Source organism: Amblyraja radiata, chromosome 34, assembly GCF_010909765.2.
Source record: "Amblyraja radiata isolate CabotCenter1 chromosome 34, sAmbRad1.1.pri, whole genome shotgun sequence".
NCBI lineage: Eukaryota > Metazoa > Chordata > Chondrichthyes > Rajiformes > Rajidae > Amblyraja > Amblyraja radiata.
Window position 1 is genome coordinate 24,179,143 of NC_045989.1, and position 15,380 is coordinate 24,194,522.

General features: G+C 44.8%; 1 protein-coding gene across 2 annotated transcripts in view; it reads right to left on the reverse strand.

Annotated features, from left to right (window-relative positions):
* Nucleotides 1-15,380, reverse strand: part of mctp2 (multiple C2 and transmembrane domain containing 2) — a 186,785-nt gene that overhangs the window by 17,518 nt on the left and 153,887 nt on the right. For both annotated transcript variants that reach the window (XM_033050709.1, XM_033050708.1), the window contains exons 18-19: nt 8,011-8,130; nt 6,099-6,146 (exon numbers count right to left, since the gene is read on the reverse strand). In XM_033050709.1, coding sequence (XP_032906600.1) covers nt 6,099-6,146; nt 8,011-8,130 — 168 coding nt within the window. The remainder of the gene's footprint in view (nt 1-6,098; nt 6,147-8,010; nt 8,131-15,380) is intronic.

The window sequence follows — 15,380 nt, forward strand, 5'->3', positions numbered from 1 at the left end:
ATATTTTGAAAGTTAGATTGTGTGCTTGGTGTAAGGGACAAAGGAAGATTTTCCACCTCATTACCTCCCTTTTGTTTTCCTTCCTCTTAGACACTCCCTCAGGATGGAGGATGACTTACTTGCAGTTCACTGGGTTGAACAGTGACTGCCGGCCCAGCTTATGGGTATTATTTTATGGTCACACGCACCGAGATACAGTGAGAAGCTTTTGTCCGCTTACTATCCAGTCCATTCAAATCATATTACACACCTTGGTATAATCAAGGCACACACGCACACAAATACAACAGGTCACACAAACAGAAAAACAGCGGAGTGCGGAATACAGTGCTCCAGCATTATCCTTGCAATTCCAGAGAAAAAAAGTCCAATGTCTGCAATGAGGTGGGTTGGAAGATTTGGACTACGCCTTGGATCAGGGGTTGGCAACCTTGTTCTGCATAGGGGCCAGGACCCATGTCTGTGAGGGGATAGCGGGCCACATCTATCGCCATAGTGTGACACTTGGTGTTGTTTCTCCCAATAGTTTTCACGTGTTTTTCAATTCGTTTTCTGCAATTCCCAGGTCCCTCACGTCCCCGGGACGAGCAGCAGTTCCCAGGTCGCCAAAACGAATTGAAACCGGTGCTGGTGTATGGGGATCGCTGGACGGCACGGACTCGGTGGGCCGAAGGGCCTGTTTCCACGCTGTATCTCGAAACTGAAAAAAACTGAGCTGCTGCATCTTTCAAGGGATGAGACGCCACAGTGATCCAACTGCACAGAAATGCAAACTCTGACAGTTCAAAGCAGACAGAACACAGCTCCACAACTCCGGCCTGGCTTTCTTTAAACAAAATGTAAAGACATTCCATGAAAAAGAAACTAAATGCCTCGACCCGAGGCCGGTGGGAATACATGGACTTTTATCTTTTGGCATAATGTTGGGGCAATGTTATGGAATTTTGATAATTAAACAAGGCAAAGCATTTTAGTTTCATAGTTTAGGCAAATGGGATTTGTGTTGGCCTTTTGTTTATGTATTAAGCAGCATGTTTATAACTGGTAAACAGCTCTTCCCCTCAAGGACTGATTAGGAAAACCAGAAATGGTGACTGCTGTTTATAAGCTGTGCCAGAAGGTCTCTATCTTTAAACTTAATATAACACATTAATATAACACAGGGCAGTCACGGTGGCGCAGCGGTAGAGCTGCTGCCTTACAGCGAATGCAGCGCCGGAGACCCGGGTTCGATCCCAACTACGGGCGCTGTCTCTACGGAATTTGTACCTTCTCCCCGTGGCCTGCGTGGGTTTTCTCCGAGATCTTCGGTTTCCTCCCACACTCCAAAGACGTACAGGTTTGCAGGTTAATTGGCTTGGTGAATGTAAAAACTGTCCCTAGTGTGTGTAGGATAGTATAAGTGTGTTCGCTGGTCGGTGGGGACCCGGTGAACTGAAGGGCCTGTTTCCGTGCTGTATCTCTAAACTAAACTAAACATTTCTTCTATTAGGTAGTTTAGTTTAGTTTCGAGATGCAGCACAGAAACAGGCTCTTCTGCCCACCAAGCCCGTGCCGACCTGTGATCGACCCCATACACTAACACTATTCTACACACAAGGGACAATCATTTTTTTTTTTTTTTTTAACCAAAGCCAATTAACCTACAAACCTGTACATCTTGGTGGAGTGTTGGATGAAAACGGAGCACCCGGTGAAAACCTGCGTGGTGACAGGAAGAACGTACAGACTCTGTACAGACAGCACCCCTAGTCAGGATTGAACCTGGGTCTCTAGCGCCGTGAGGCAGCAACTCTACCCTCCTCAACCATTGTTATCTGTTTGAAGATCCTTCCCTCCCGCAACCTCTCTCTAGTCTGAGCAAAACTGCAAAAACATGCATCTCAAAAGTTATTTAACGGTTTGATGGCAATCATATATATGAGGGAGTGCAGCGTAGGTTTACAAGGTTAATTCCCGGGATGGTGGGAATGTCATATGCTGAGAGAATGGAGCAGCTGGGCTTGTACACTCTGGAGTTTGGAAGGATGAGAGATCTCATTGAAACATATAAGATTGTTAAGGGTTTGGACATGCTAGAGGCAGGAAACATGTTCCCGTTGTTGGGGGAGTCCAGAACCAGCGGCCACAGTTTAACAATAAGGAGTAAGCCATTTAGAACGGAGACGCGGAAACACTTTTTCTCATAGAGAGTGGTGAGTCTGTGGAATTCTCTGCCTCAGAGGGCGGTGGAGGCAGGTTCTCTGGATGCTTTCAAGAGAGAGCTAGATAGGGCTCTTGAAAATAGCGGAGTCAGGGGATATGGGGAGAAGGCAGGAATGGGGTACTGATTGGGGATGATCAGCCATGATCACGGTGCTGGCTCGAAGGGCCGAATGGCCTACTCCTGCACCTATTGTCTATTGTCTATATTCTTTCCGCTGACTGGATAGTAAGCAACAACTTTGCTATTCACTTTACCTCGGTGACAATAATAAACTATCACTGGACTATTTGGGGTTTAGAGTTACACGTTTTGATTTTTTAATTATTTTTTTAGCCCTCGTTACTTCACCAGCTGGTGTTTGTTCCTTCTGCGGAAAATCAGATTTTGCCGAAGCAAGCGTTGAGAAGTCAATGAGACAATTAATATGCTTAAATAATTTGGCTAGACTTACAAAGAAACCCAGACCCAGGAGGTTTGTGTTTTGAAGCATCTTCACAAACAGTTATGGATGCAATGCAAAGCAAAGGAGGCAGCACTCTTTGCCCGGCCCACTTGTGTATAATCCTTTGATGTGGCTTTCTTCTATGTTAATATTACATTTAACATTAGGAAAGACCCACTGACATTGCCAGTTAATGAGAAATAAAACATTAAATCAACCTTTTTAAACCCTAATCGTTTCTAAGATGGATCTTCAGACCAGGCACTGAACCCGCGTATTACAGCATCTGTCATTCAATTGATACTGTTTAGAACAATCGATCCTGGTCTCGGAGACCAAATCATCTTGACGGTTGCTCATTAGAATCTGTTCCAAAAATAGTTCTTTATCAACAGGGTGGCACGGTGGCGCAGCGGTAGAGTTGCTGCCTCACAGCGCCAGAGACCCGGGTTCGATCCTGACCACCAGTGCTGTCTGTACGGAGTTTGTACGTTCTACCCCTGACCTGCGTGGGTTTTCTCCGGGATCTCCGGTTTCTTCCCACATTTTCAGGGCGTGCAGGTTTGTAGATTAATTGGCTTCTGTAAATTGTCTCTAGTGTGTAGGGTAGAACTAGTGTATGTAGGTATGTTGCAAAGCCTACCTGAAGCGTCTTTGAAAATCTGCCGTTGCGGGTGTGCGCGATTTTGGCGCCGTTTAGAGGGGGCGGGTTTAAAACGCGATTTTCTCTAGGCTGTTCAAATCGAAGATGTTCAGCCTAGTTAATTATTAACGAAAAATCGCTGGAAGACCCCGTCGCAAAAGCTATTATTAGGTTTAAAGGCCTCGTATAATAGTTATAGTAGTTTAAAAATCAATCTCTAAACCCGCGACCGCCAGCAACTGCAGGGTCTCATAAAGCAAATAGCAGAAGTTAGGTTGTATATTTTTACATTAAAAAGGGCTTCTAAAGATCCCTTTATACAAAATTTAATATTGCGAGTAGCTCATTTTGGGCCCATTATATCCCGCAGTATTTTTCTGGGCATTTGGGGCACAAATCTACCGCAATGTGAACGTTCTAAACCAGCGCGTTCCACAGGGACCCACTGGAAAGCTGATTTAAATGGGCATTTATTTACAGCAATTGAACACTAAATTCCTTCCATTTGGTCTATAAATTAATGTAAATGAGATTTAAAAATCATGTTTTATTGTGAATTATTTGTGAATATTATTTGGACATTTAGGCTATTTAAAAATGTTAATAATTTATTAAGAAATGGATAGATGTTTAGATCTAGTAATTGAAGTCTGAAATTAGCTACAATTAGGTAACTAACTAATTATATGCTTTAATTTCAGGTCATCCAAGTAAGATTATTTTATATTTGTTTCAGAATGCTTCAATCTATGATAACTGAAAATTTCATTCAGTTCTCTTAATTTTTAAGAAAGTTATGGGCTTTTGACTGTTCACGATCACAACTTTTTTGTTATGTCCATAGAAAATCAATAGGGAACAAGATGCTCATTTCCGAGTATGAAAATGGCCATAACTTTTTAAATACTTGAGATATGAAAGTGAATTAGGTGTCAAATTAAACTTATTTTTATGCTTTATCTGATGGGATAAATTACAGACTTGATTTTTAAAATCTCAAAATTTTGTAACATTGCTAGTGTATGGGGATCGATGGTCGGCGCAGGCTCGATGGGCTGAAGGGCCTGTCTCCGCGCTGTATCTCTAAGGTAAGCTAAACTAAGCCACTGGATTCGAGCTGCTGTTTCCAACTCACTCACAAAAATGTTGGAACAGCAACAGTAGGGAAAGCCCCTTTGAACCTGATCCTTATAAATCTACCCTGATTTTATGAGCATTCCGTGATGAGCAAGCTTCCGGGTGAGAGAGCAAGTTTGCATTTCCAAAGGCTGACTTGAATCTTCAGCCGTTTTGAACGTAGAGGCGTTTAAGTGTTACATAGAGGGGGTTTCAATTGGAGATGCATTGCAGTGACAGACCAAAAGGCATTGACCCAGGTTTACAGGCTGGTGTTAAAAGAATGAACAAGGTCAATTGACACAATCTGTGTTTCAGGTTATCAGACGTGGTAAACAAGCAAACTCTGACCTCAGCGAGGCAAACTGTAGTGAGAGTCGTAAGAATAAACATGGAAGGAATTTTGCTGCACAAAAAAATCCCACTTGAACAAATTACAGCACTTCACTGTGTCGTTCAGTGTACACTAAAGGGCCTGTCCCACTTACCCAATTTTTTTCGGCGACTTACCGGCATCCGTCATAGTCGCAGCAGGTCACCGAAAATTTTCAACGTGTTGAAAATCCAGCGGCAACCTGAAAAAGGTACGACTCTTTGGGTGGCTACTCACGACCAAACAGGCATTACCCCCCGATTTTGGTGTGTGCGTGCTTTATCATCATTCCCTACAATGCCGTGTACGACAGTGATCGCAACTTCTACTGAAGTGTGGATGGCCGTTGGCTCGCTAGGAGCTCATCCGCCCTTTGACAGGTCTTGTTTTTGGTCCTGCTGGGGGTCCACAGCCCCCTCCTCACCTGGCAAACCAGGTGGGGGAGACGGTTTAGTCACCGACTATCCGACCATGGAGCAGGTAGCACGGGATTACATGGTACCCGTGGCGGGGAAAACTCCCCCAGACCTGACCATGCTTAAGTATGGCATTACTATACTGTGACAATAGCACATGTGACAACAAAGCCCCATTGAAACATTGAAACATGTAGGAGGGAACTGCAGATGCTGGTTTACACCGAAGGAGGACACAAAATGCTGGAGCAACTCAGCCGGACAGGCAGCATCTCTGGAAGGAAGGAATAGGTGACGTTTCGGGTCGAGACCCTTCTTCAGAAGTCTTCAGGGTGTGAAGAAGAGTCTCGGCACAAAACGTCACCCATTCCTCCAGAGATGCTGCCTGTCCCATTGAGTTACTCCAGCATTTTGTGTCTATCTTCGGTGTAAACCAGCACCTGCAGTTCCCTCCTACACATATAAGGCAGTGAGTTCCAAATCAAAATCACTCTCTTGTTAGTCTTTTTATCAAAGGAAAACTAGGAATAGCAAAATAATTTAGCAACACTCTCAGATAGAGGTACTAATTAACATTTGAAAACTTGCTAAAAGATATGCACTCTATCCAATTAGGACGGGTTTCAGCTTAAAGATAAGGTTTCGACATGACCCGAAATATTAAACAGAGTGTTCCTTTCAGCTTATCCTCCACATCAGCCGAGTTTATGTTAATGTACTTAAGCCAAAACTAGTTTGCTGCCAAAAACCTCATTTCAACGATGTCGTACACAACGAGAATTGGTTGAGGATCAGAAAATGAAATCACAGCAATGGGTTTTTAAGTAATAAACAGTTAAAATGTTTCAACCATAAAAGAAACTTGTTCTTGTACAGAAATAATTGGACCAGTTTTCCATTACCTTCTCATCATCATCCTCGTCATCATCTCCATCCACATCTTCATACTCCTGACATTCAAGACCAAAACAAAAAGAAACCTCGTTATTCGAATTGCAAATGTTTTCTTCTAATGGCAAAACACATTTAATTCTGGGTTAATGCCCATCTGGAACAAATCCAAAATGTGGATGGGCCTGGATCAGGTTATAGTCACAGTGATACAGCTTAGAAGCAGGCCCATCGGCCCAACTTGCCCTCATCGACCAACATGTCTCATCTACACTTGTGTTTAAGAAGGAACTGCAGATGCTGGAAAATCGAAGGTACACATAAATGCTGGAGAAACTCAGCGGGTGCAGCAGCATCTATGGAGCGAAGGAAATAGGCAACGTTTCGGGACGAAACGTTGCCTATTTCCTTCGCTCCATACATGCTGTTGCACCCGCTGAGTTTCTCCAGCATTTTTGTCTACCTCCCATCTACACTTGTTCCACTTGCCTGCATTTGGCCCATATATCTCTCTAAACCTGTCCTATCCATGTACCTGTCTAAATGGTTCCTAGTACGTTAGTACCCGCCTCAACTACCTCCTCTGGCAGCTCGTTCCATACACCCACTGCCCTTCGTGTGAAAAAGGTACCACTCAGATTCCTATTGAATCTTTCCCCCTTCACCTTAAACCTAAGCCCTCTGGTTCTCGATTCCCCAACTCCGGGCAAGAGACTCTGAGCCTCTGCTAATCTATTCCTCACATGACTTTATACTTCTCTATAAGATCACCCCCTCATCCTCCTGCACTCCAAGGAATAGAGTCCTAGCTTGCTCAACCTCTCCCCATAGCTCAGACCCGCAAGTCCTGACTACATCCTTGTAAATCTTCTCTGCCCCCTTTCCAGCTTGACAACATCTTTCCGATGACATGGCGTCCAAAACTGAACACAATACTCTAATACTCTGAAGAAGGGTTTCGGCCCGAAACGTCGCCTATTTCCTTCGCTCCATAGATGCTGCTGCACCCGCTGAGTTTCCCCAGCAATTTTGTGTACCTGCAATACTCTAAATGTGGCTACACAGTGGTGCAGTGGTAGAGTTGCTGCGTCACAGTGTCAGAGACCTGGCCTTGATTCTGACTACGTGTGCTGGCAGGTACGGAGTTTGTATGTTCCCACCGTGACCACGTGGGTTTTCTCCGGGTGCTCTGGTTTCCTCCCACACTCCAAAGGTGTACAGGTTCGCAGGTTAATTGGTTTCTGTAAAATTGTAAAAATTGTCCCGTGTGTGTAGGGTAGTGATGGTGTATGGTCAGTGGAAAGCACGGACCCAGTGGGCCGAAGGGCCTGTTTCCGTGCTGTATAGAGTCTAAAAGTAAAGCTTGAATCTGAGGGTTTGGCATTTTTTATTCTGATCAGCACATTCACCAATACAAAGGCTCGAGTTTAGTTTAATGATACAGCACTAACTCCATGCCAACCCATACACTAGTTCTAACCTGCACACATAGGAATACATTTTTTTTAATAGAAGTCAATTAACCTGCAAACCTGCACATCTTTTGAATGTGGGAGTGTTTAGTTTAGTTTAAAGATACATTGCGGAAACAGGCCCTTCGGCCCACCGAGTCCGTGCTGACCGGTGATCCCTGTATACCAGCACTATGTTACACACTAGGGACAATTTATAGTTTTGCTGAAGCCAACTAACCTACAATCTTGCAAGACTTTGAGTGTGGGAGGAATCCAGAGCGCCTGGAGAAAACCCACGCAGGTCACGGGGAGAACGTACAAACTCCGCACAGACAGCACCCGTGGTCAGGGTCGAACCTGGGACTCTGGCGCTGTGAGGCAGCAACTCTACCACTGCTTCATCATGCAGCGAATTTTTAGAAGCGTGGCCATGCTCGGCTGGAGCGAGAGGGGTCGATGAATAACTCACCAGGTACTGATGGCTGACGACTTTTCCTCGGGCAATCTGGATGTAGTTCCAGGCAAGGATCATCAGTAGTGCAAGTGGGAGCATGTAGATCTCAAATGTCCAGACTACCGCCAGGTACAGCTGAAAAAAGAGAGCTCTGTCAGTAATGCCCGAGAGAAGATATAAAGAACATCGTGAAAACAACTGGGATGTCTCAGAAGAGAGAGGAGGGATTTTCCTTTTCAACTCTTAAACACACACACACACAAAGAGATTGCAGAACGAACACTGCAGTTATTAGCTCTTGAAAGATCGCTTCAAGACAGCAGCCACGCTGTGAGATGCTGAGTACACAGCTCCAGCTTGCATCGTATGGAAGTGCTTCACACATTCATGGCATGGAAGCTTTCATTGCCATCTTCTCTGGAATGATTTGTGAATCTGTGGAATTCTTGCCACACAAGGCTGTGGAGGCCAAGTCGGTGGATATCTTTAAGGCAGAGATAGATAGATTCTTGATTAGTGCGGGTGTCAGAGATTATGGGGAGAAGGCAGGAGAATGGCGTTAGGAGGGAGAGACAGATCAGCCATCATTGATTGGCAGTATAGACTCGATGGGCGGAATGGTCTAAGTCTACTCCTCTCACTTCTGATCGAATGGTGGAGTACACAAAAGTGCTGGAGAAACTCAGCGTTTGCGGCAGCATCTATGGAGCAAAGGAAATAAGCAACGTTTCGGGTCGAACCCCTTCTTCAGACTGAACCGGAGCAGTAGATTCGATGGGCCGAATGGCCTAATTGTGCACATAAGTCCTATGACTTATGAACTTATCATTAAAGGCTCTGTATCAGTGGAGTTGCACGAGACTGTGCAGATGCTGAAATCATGAGTAAAATAGAAAGTGCTGGAAGAACTCAGTGGGTCAGGCAGCATCTGTGGAGGAAAATGGAAGGGAAACGTTTCATGTCAGGTCACCTCTTCGGACTGTATTTGTGGTTCAGTGGTACTTTATTTTCACATGTACCGAGGTCTCTGGCGCAGTAAGGCATCTACTGCGCCACCGTACCACTACGGCAGGGACATGACAATAGCTAATTGTTTTACATCAATGTAAATCTTTGCTCAGCCACCAAATGGAGACCCGGGTTCGATCCTGACTACGGGCGCTGTCTGTAAGGAGTTTGTATTTCCCCCCCGTGACCTGCGTGGGTTTTCTCCGAGATCTCCGGTTTCCTCCCACACTCCAAAGACGTGCAGGCTTGTAGGTTGATTGGCTTGGTATAAATGTAAATTGTCCCTAGTGTGTGTAGGATAGTGTTAGTGTGCAGGGGATCGCTGGTCGGCACAGACTCTCGAAACTCAACTAAATTAAACCAAACCAAGCCAAGCCTATTAGCAGTGGAGGAGGCTGGAAACTATCAGCGCTGGCACTTATACAAAATATGGGGGAACACTGGCAATAATAATTTTAAAATAAATAGAAAATGCTGGAGCTATCAGCAGGGGAGGTCACAGTCCTGGAGAGAGATCTGATGAAAGGTCACCACCCTGAAACATTAATTTTGTTCCTTGCTCCACAGTGGCTGCCTGACCTGCTGAGTATTTCTGGCATGTTCTGCTTATATTTTAGCTCCAGCTGTTCATCTTCAAAAGGAAAAAAAAATGCTCCAGCAGAAAATAAAGAGTGTTGACATTTCCCAAATGGTAATAAAACAGGCTGTGTTTTGCCTTTTTATGTCATTATTTCATGTCATTAAAGCAAGACCTCATCTGCTCTCAGGCGAGTAAAGGTCCCATGGACAATTTGAAAATTAGGTTATATTAGGTTATACCTGTTATTAATGTAATCCTGATCCCTATGTATCAATACCATTGTTTTGTTTATCATTATTCTTTTTGCTCTGTTTTTTAATGTTTTATTTTTGCTTTTTTTTGGGGAAAAAACCCAATAAAAGGATTTTAAAAGAAAGAAAGAAAAATGAGAAAGATCTTCCCAGAGATCGGGCCAGTATTTACTCCCTAACCAGCGACACTGAACCAGATTATCCAGCCATTCGCACATTACTTGGTTTAGTTTAGGTTAGTTTCGAGATGCAGCGTGGAAATTGGCCCTTCGGCCCACCGAGTCCGTACCGACAAATCACCCCGTACGCTAGTTCTATCCTACACACAAGGGACAAACTCACAGAAGCCAATTAACCAACTATCCTGCACATCTTTGGAGTGTGGGAGGAAACCGGAGCATCCAGGAAAGATCCACGTGGTCACAGGGAGAACGTGCAAACTCCGCACAGACAGCACCCGAGGTCAGTATCGAACCCGGGTCCCCGGTGCTGTGAGGCTGCAGCACTACCGCCACAGATACAAAGAACTGCAGATGCTGGTTTATACCAAAGACAGACGACAAAATGCTGGAGTAACGCAGCGGGTCAGGCAACATCTCTGGAGAAAAAGGATGGGTGAAGTTTCGGGTCGGGACCCATCTTCACTGCTGTGCACCACTGTGCCACTCTGCTGTGGCTATGCAAATCGCTTTTCATGTTACGATACTTCAAAAGCAACTCAATGGCTGTGAAGTGCATGGGAGGTCTTGACGGAAACATATAAAACGGCTCTGACGACATCCTCAGGGTTTTGAATCTGAATTAGGCTCCCATATACTCTTGCTATGGGAACCTGGGCCAGAACAAGCAACAAGCTCGTCTCCACGTCTGGCAAAGCTCTTCAAAACCTTTTGAAGGAACGGCACAAAGTACTCATTCAACTGGATGAGATTGGCGGATATTCCCTGTCAAGGCAAGGAATCTGTAAATGAGATTTCATATTTGAACGTTCCAATAAGTATGAAATATTCACCAGCTTGAAGCTCACATCTGGAAACTAAATTTCTTTCCATCTTGAAGCCAGTGCTTTCTCGGGATATATTTAAGCCTCCGAACATGTAGCACGTAATTATTTTATGAAACTATTCAAGGGGTCGCACTTGCAACATTCAAAAGATGTAACTAATACCATGTTTAGAGCAGCCAATAGGCCATATATTATGGCTAAAAGCTTAGTAATAAAAACACTTATTAAGTGCGACCATCATGCTGTAAGCTCAGGCAGAGTAATCGCCTTAAAATAAAGTGTGAAAATCCAATAACTTTGTATCAGGGGAATAATTTAACAGATGCAGCCCAGGCTGAAGGAATGGCAAATTCTCTCTCGCCCAGTGAGATCACAATTAGGGTGCGGTAATCAGACAGTTTAACCAACTTGAAGCAAAAGGACATCTTGAGGTAGATTGTACTAAACTGGGTCAGCCACAGGGCAGAGGAACCTTAATTAGATAACGGCACAATGCGTTTTTAAGGGCCAAGGCTGAGATAATTGGCAAGGACTTTATCTGCTGCAGTGTCATTCACGGGAACATAAAATATAGGAGGCTGCCTCAGAAAGGCAGCCAGCTTCATCAGAGACCCACACTACCCTGGCCACACGCTCACTTCACCCCTGCCATCGGGAAGAAGGTACAGGAGCCTAAAAACTGTAAAATCCAGGTTCAGAAGCAGCTTCTTCCCTACAGCCATCAGGCTATTAAACATCACAACCTGCAAATAAGCTCGCAACTACATAGACGGGACATTATTTGTGTCTTTGGAGTATTAATGTGAGTTTTGCTATTATTGTGCATTGGCCACTCCCTCTTCTCCCCTCTCCCATCAGGCAAAAGGTATAGAATTGTGAAAACACACCTCCAGATTCACGGACAGTTTCTTCCCCAGCTGTTATCAGGCAACTGAATCATTATAGACAATAGACAATAGGTTCAGGAGTAGTCCATTCGGCCCTTCGAGCCAGCACCGCCATTCAATGTGATCATGGCTGATCATTCCCAATCAGTACCCCGTTCCTGCCTTCTCCCCATATTTTTAAGAACTCCACTATTTTTTAAGAGCCCTATCTAGCTCTCTCTTGAAAGCATCCAGAGAACCTGCCTCCACCGCCCTCAGAGGCAGAGAATTCCACAGACTCACCACTTTCTGTGAGAAAAAGTGTTTCCTCGTGTCCGTTCTAAATGGCTTACTCCTTATTCTTAAACTGTGGCCCCTGGTTCTGGTCTCCCCCACCATCGGGAACATGTTTCCTGCCTGGAGCGTGTCCAAGCCCTTAACAATCTTATATGTTTCAATTCTACCACAACCTGAAAGTCCATATCTATACAGAGACGGAGAGACGGAGGGATAGATACTGAATCTTTATGTGTTGTTTATTACGTATTTACAGAGTACTATGTTTTCATATCTACTGCGCTGCTGCAAGTAAGAATTTCATTGTTCCGTTTCTGGACATGTGACAATAAAACACTCTTGAACCGCTTGGCCAATAATCAAATGTATTTTCCCTCTGATGAAGCGACTCACCCACCACTCCACCTCCAGGTCCCTCAGATCGGCCGACTTGGGGCTGCTGAATATCCCGCGGTCTAGGCATAAGCTTAGGGGCGACCGTGCCTTTGCGGTTGCAGCTCCTAGACTGTGGAACAGCATCCCCCTTCCCATCAGAACTGCCCCCTCCATCGACTCCGTTAAGTCAAGACTAAAAACTTATCTATACTCCCAAGCCTTTCCTGACGTCCACTGAGCGAGGGCTACATGTATATATGTATGTAGTTTGTTTGTTTATACTATTCTTATAACAAATGTAAAGCACTTTGGCCAACGAGAGTTGTTTTTTAAATGTGCTATATAAATAAATTTGACTTGACTCGACTCTACCGCTGCGCCACCATGCCGCCTACCGTTCTATGTCTTAAAACACACGGAGAAGCAACGACCAGCATTTAAATAAAACAAATGCACAGTCAAAGATCTCAGATGAAGGAAGGGCAGGGAGCTGGAGGCTGAAGTTTGATATGAGACAGTGAGAAACAGGCCAAGTCACAAGCAACGTCAACAGACACGAGGATGGAGGGCTGATAGCCCTGGGGTACAGGTGGGCTAGAGAGCGCGTTCAAAGAGGAGCTCATTATCTGCTCACTTGTGAAGCAAGTTTTGCCAGGTCGTTTTTATGTTTAAGTTGAATTTCAGGTTAGCTGGGTTGCTCTCACCTGAATAAATCACACAAAACAAAAATGTCGATTCAACTGTATCCCAAGGCTGAAACACACAGGCACGAACAAATGAAACAACCCCTTCTCTGATCCTTTAGATTCAGATTTAAACCTGCAAAAATGAAGGGAATCTGGTCTGCTTGCTTAAAGAAAATAAACTGGGCAACATCATAGAGTGATACAGTGTGGAAACAGGCCCTTCGGCCCAACTTGCCCACACCGGCCAACATGTCCCAGCTACACTAGTCCCACCTGCCCGCGTGTGGTCCTTATCCCTCCATATGATACGATACGATAGAACTCCATTTATTCCCAGAGGAAAATTGGTCTGCCAACATTCATAAAACACAACAAGATACATGAAACAGGGGGGGGGGGGGGGTGGGGGAGGGAGTCAGTCTACCCCACGACAGAAGTGGCAGGAGTTGTACTGTTTGATAGCCACAGGGGGAAGAAGGATCTCCCATGCCGTTCATATCCATCATGTTGGTTCAGGCTGAATGAAGCTTGTTACAACAATATACAGTAGTTGTTAATAACGAGCAGGAAATGAGTGTCTGAATGAACAGATATTACACTGGACAACTGGTTATTATATTTTCTGTTTAAGATAAAGGGGATGAAATGGGTTGAGATGAGGCAGTTGATGTTTAACAAAACAATGTGATGTGTTTTGCAAAGAGGTAGGAATATAGTATCAATGTAAATGCACTGGAAGGAAGGGCGATTTACAATCACAAATTAGTTTAGCTCAGAGAAATAAAGTGGAAACAAGGCGTTTCAACCCACCAAGTCTGTGCCGACCTGCGATTACTCGTGCACTAGTTCCACCCTACACACTAGGGACAATTTACAGAAGCCAATTAACATACCAACCTACAAGTCATGGAATGTGAAAGGAAACCGGAGCACCCGGAGAAAACTCGATACGGAATTTGTACGTTCTTCCCGTGACCACGTGGGTTTTCTCCGGGCGCTCCGGTTTCCTCCCACACTCCAAAGACGTGCAGGTTTGTAGGTTAGTTGGCGTCAGTAAACAAAGACTGTAAATTGTCCCGAGTGTGTTAGTTAGTGCACACGGTGATCGTTGGTCGGCGTGGACAAAGTAGGCCGAAGGCCGTGTTTCTGCGCTATCCCTAAAGTCAACTGTAAAGTCTAAACTCAAAGACCACGTGCCCTGTCCTGAAAAATCATAAGATGCAGACATTAAAGGGCCTGTCCCACGTACGCGATATTCTCGGCGACTGCCGGCACCCGCCATAGTCGCCGCAAGTCGCCGAAAATGTTCAACATGTTGAAAATTCAGTGGCGACCAGAAAAAGGTACGACTCTTTGAGCGACTACTCACGACCATACAAGCGTCACGTGTCGACATGTCATGGGGTGACGCCTGTATGGTCGTGAGTGATTTGTTTTTAGAGATACAGCATTGAAGGATACAGCTCTTAGGCCCACCGAGTCCATGCTGGCCATCGATCACCTAGTTCCGTCTTACACACTAGGGACAACTCACAGAAGCCAATTAACCTACAAACCTGCACACTACATTTTTTTACCAAAGCCAATTAACTCTACAAACCTGTACGTCTTTGGAGTGTGGGAAGAAACCGGAGCACCCGGAGAAAACCCACGCGGTCACGGGGAGAACGTACAAACTCCACAGAGACAGCACCCGTGGTCAGGATTGAACCCGGGTCTCTGGTGCTGTATGGCAGCAACTCTACCGCTGCGCCACCGTGCCGAACTAAAGCAGTGAAGCTCAGTTCTCAGTTTAGATATTTTAAAAGTCCAATGTCTTGGTTTAGCAACAATATAATTCAATTGAACAACAGTCCAGTTGTAACTAAATTACAAGGCACTTATAATAGTGATCAAATCATAAATCTTTCATTGGTTAGCCCTTAGGGATGAATACAGTTAGAATCCCAATCCAATAGAATGCACCACACAGCATTTCATTTTTAAATGCGTCACATTTAAAGAAGTTTTCATTCCAACTCGGCTACAAGAAGGAGTCAAGTTCATGTGATAGGAGCAGAATTAGGCCATTCGGCCCATTAAGTCTACTCCGCCATTCAATCATGACTGACCTATCTCTTCCTCCTAACCCCATTTTCCTGCCTTCTCCCCACAACCTCTGACACCCACACTAATCACGGGTTTGGACACGCTGGAGGCTGGAAACATGTTCCCGATGTTGGGGGAGTCCAGAACCAGGGGCCACAGTTTAAGAATAAGGAGTAAGCCATTTAGAATGGAGACGAGGAAACACTTTTTCTCACAGAGATTTGTGAG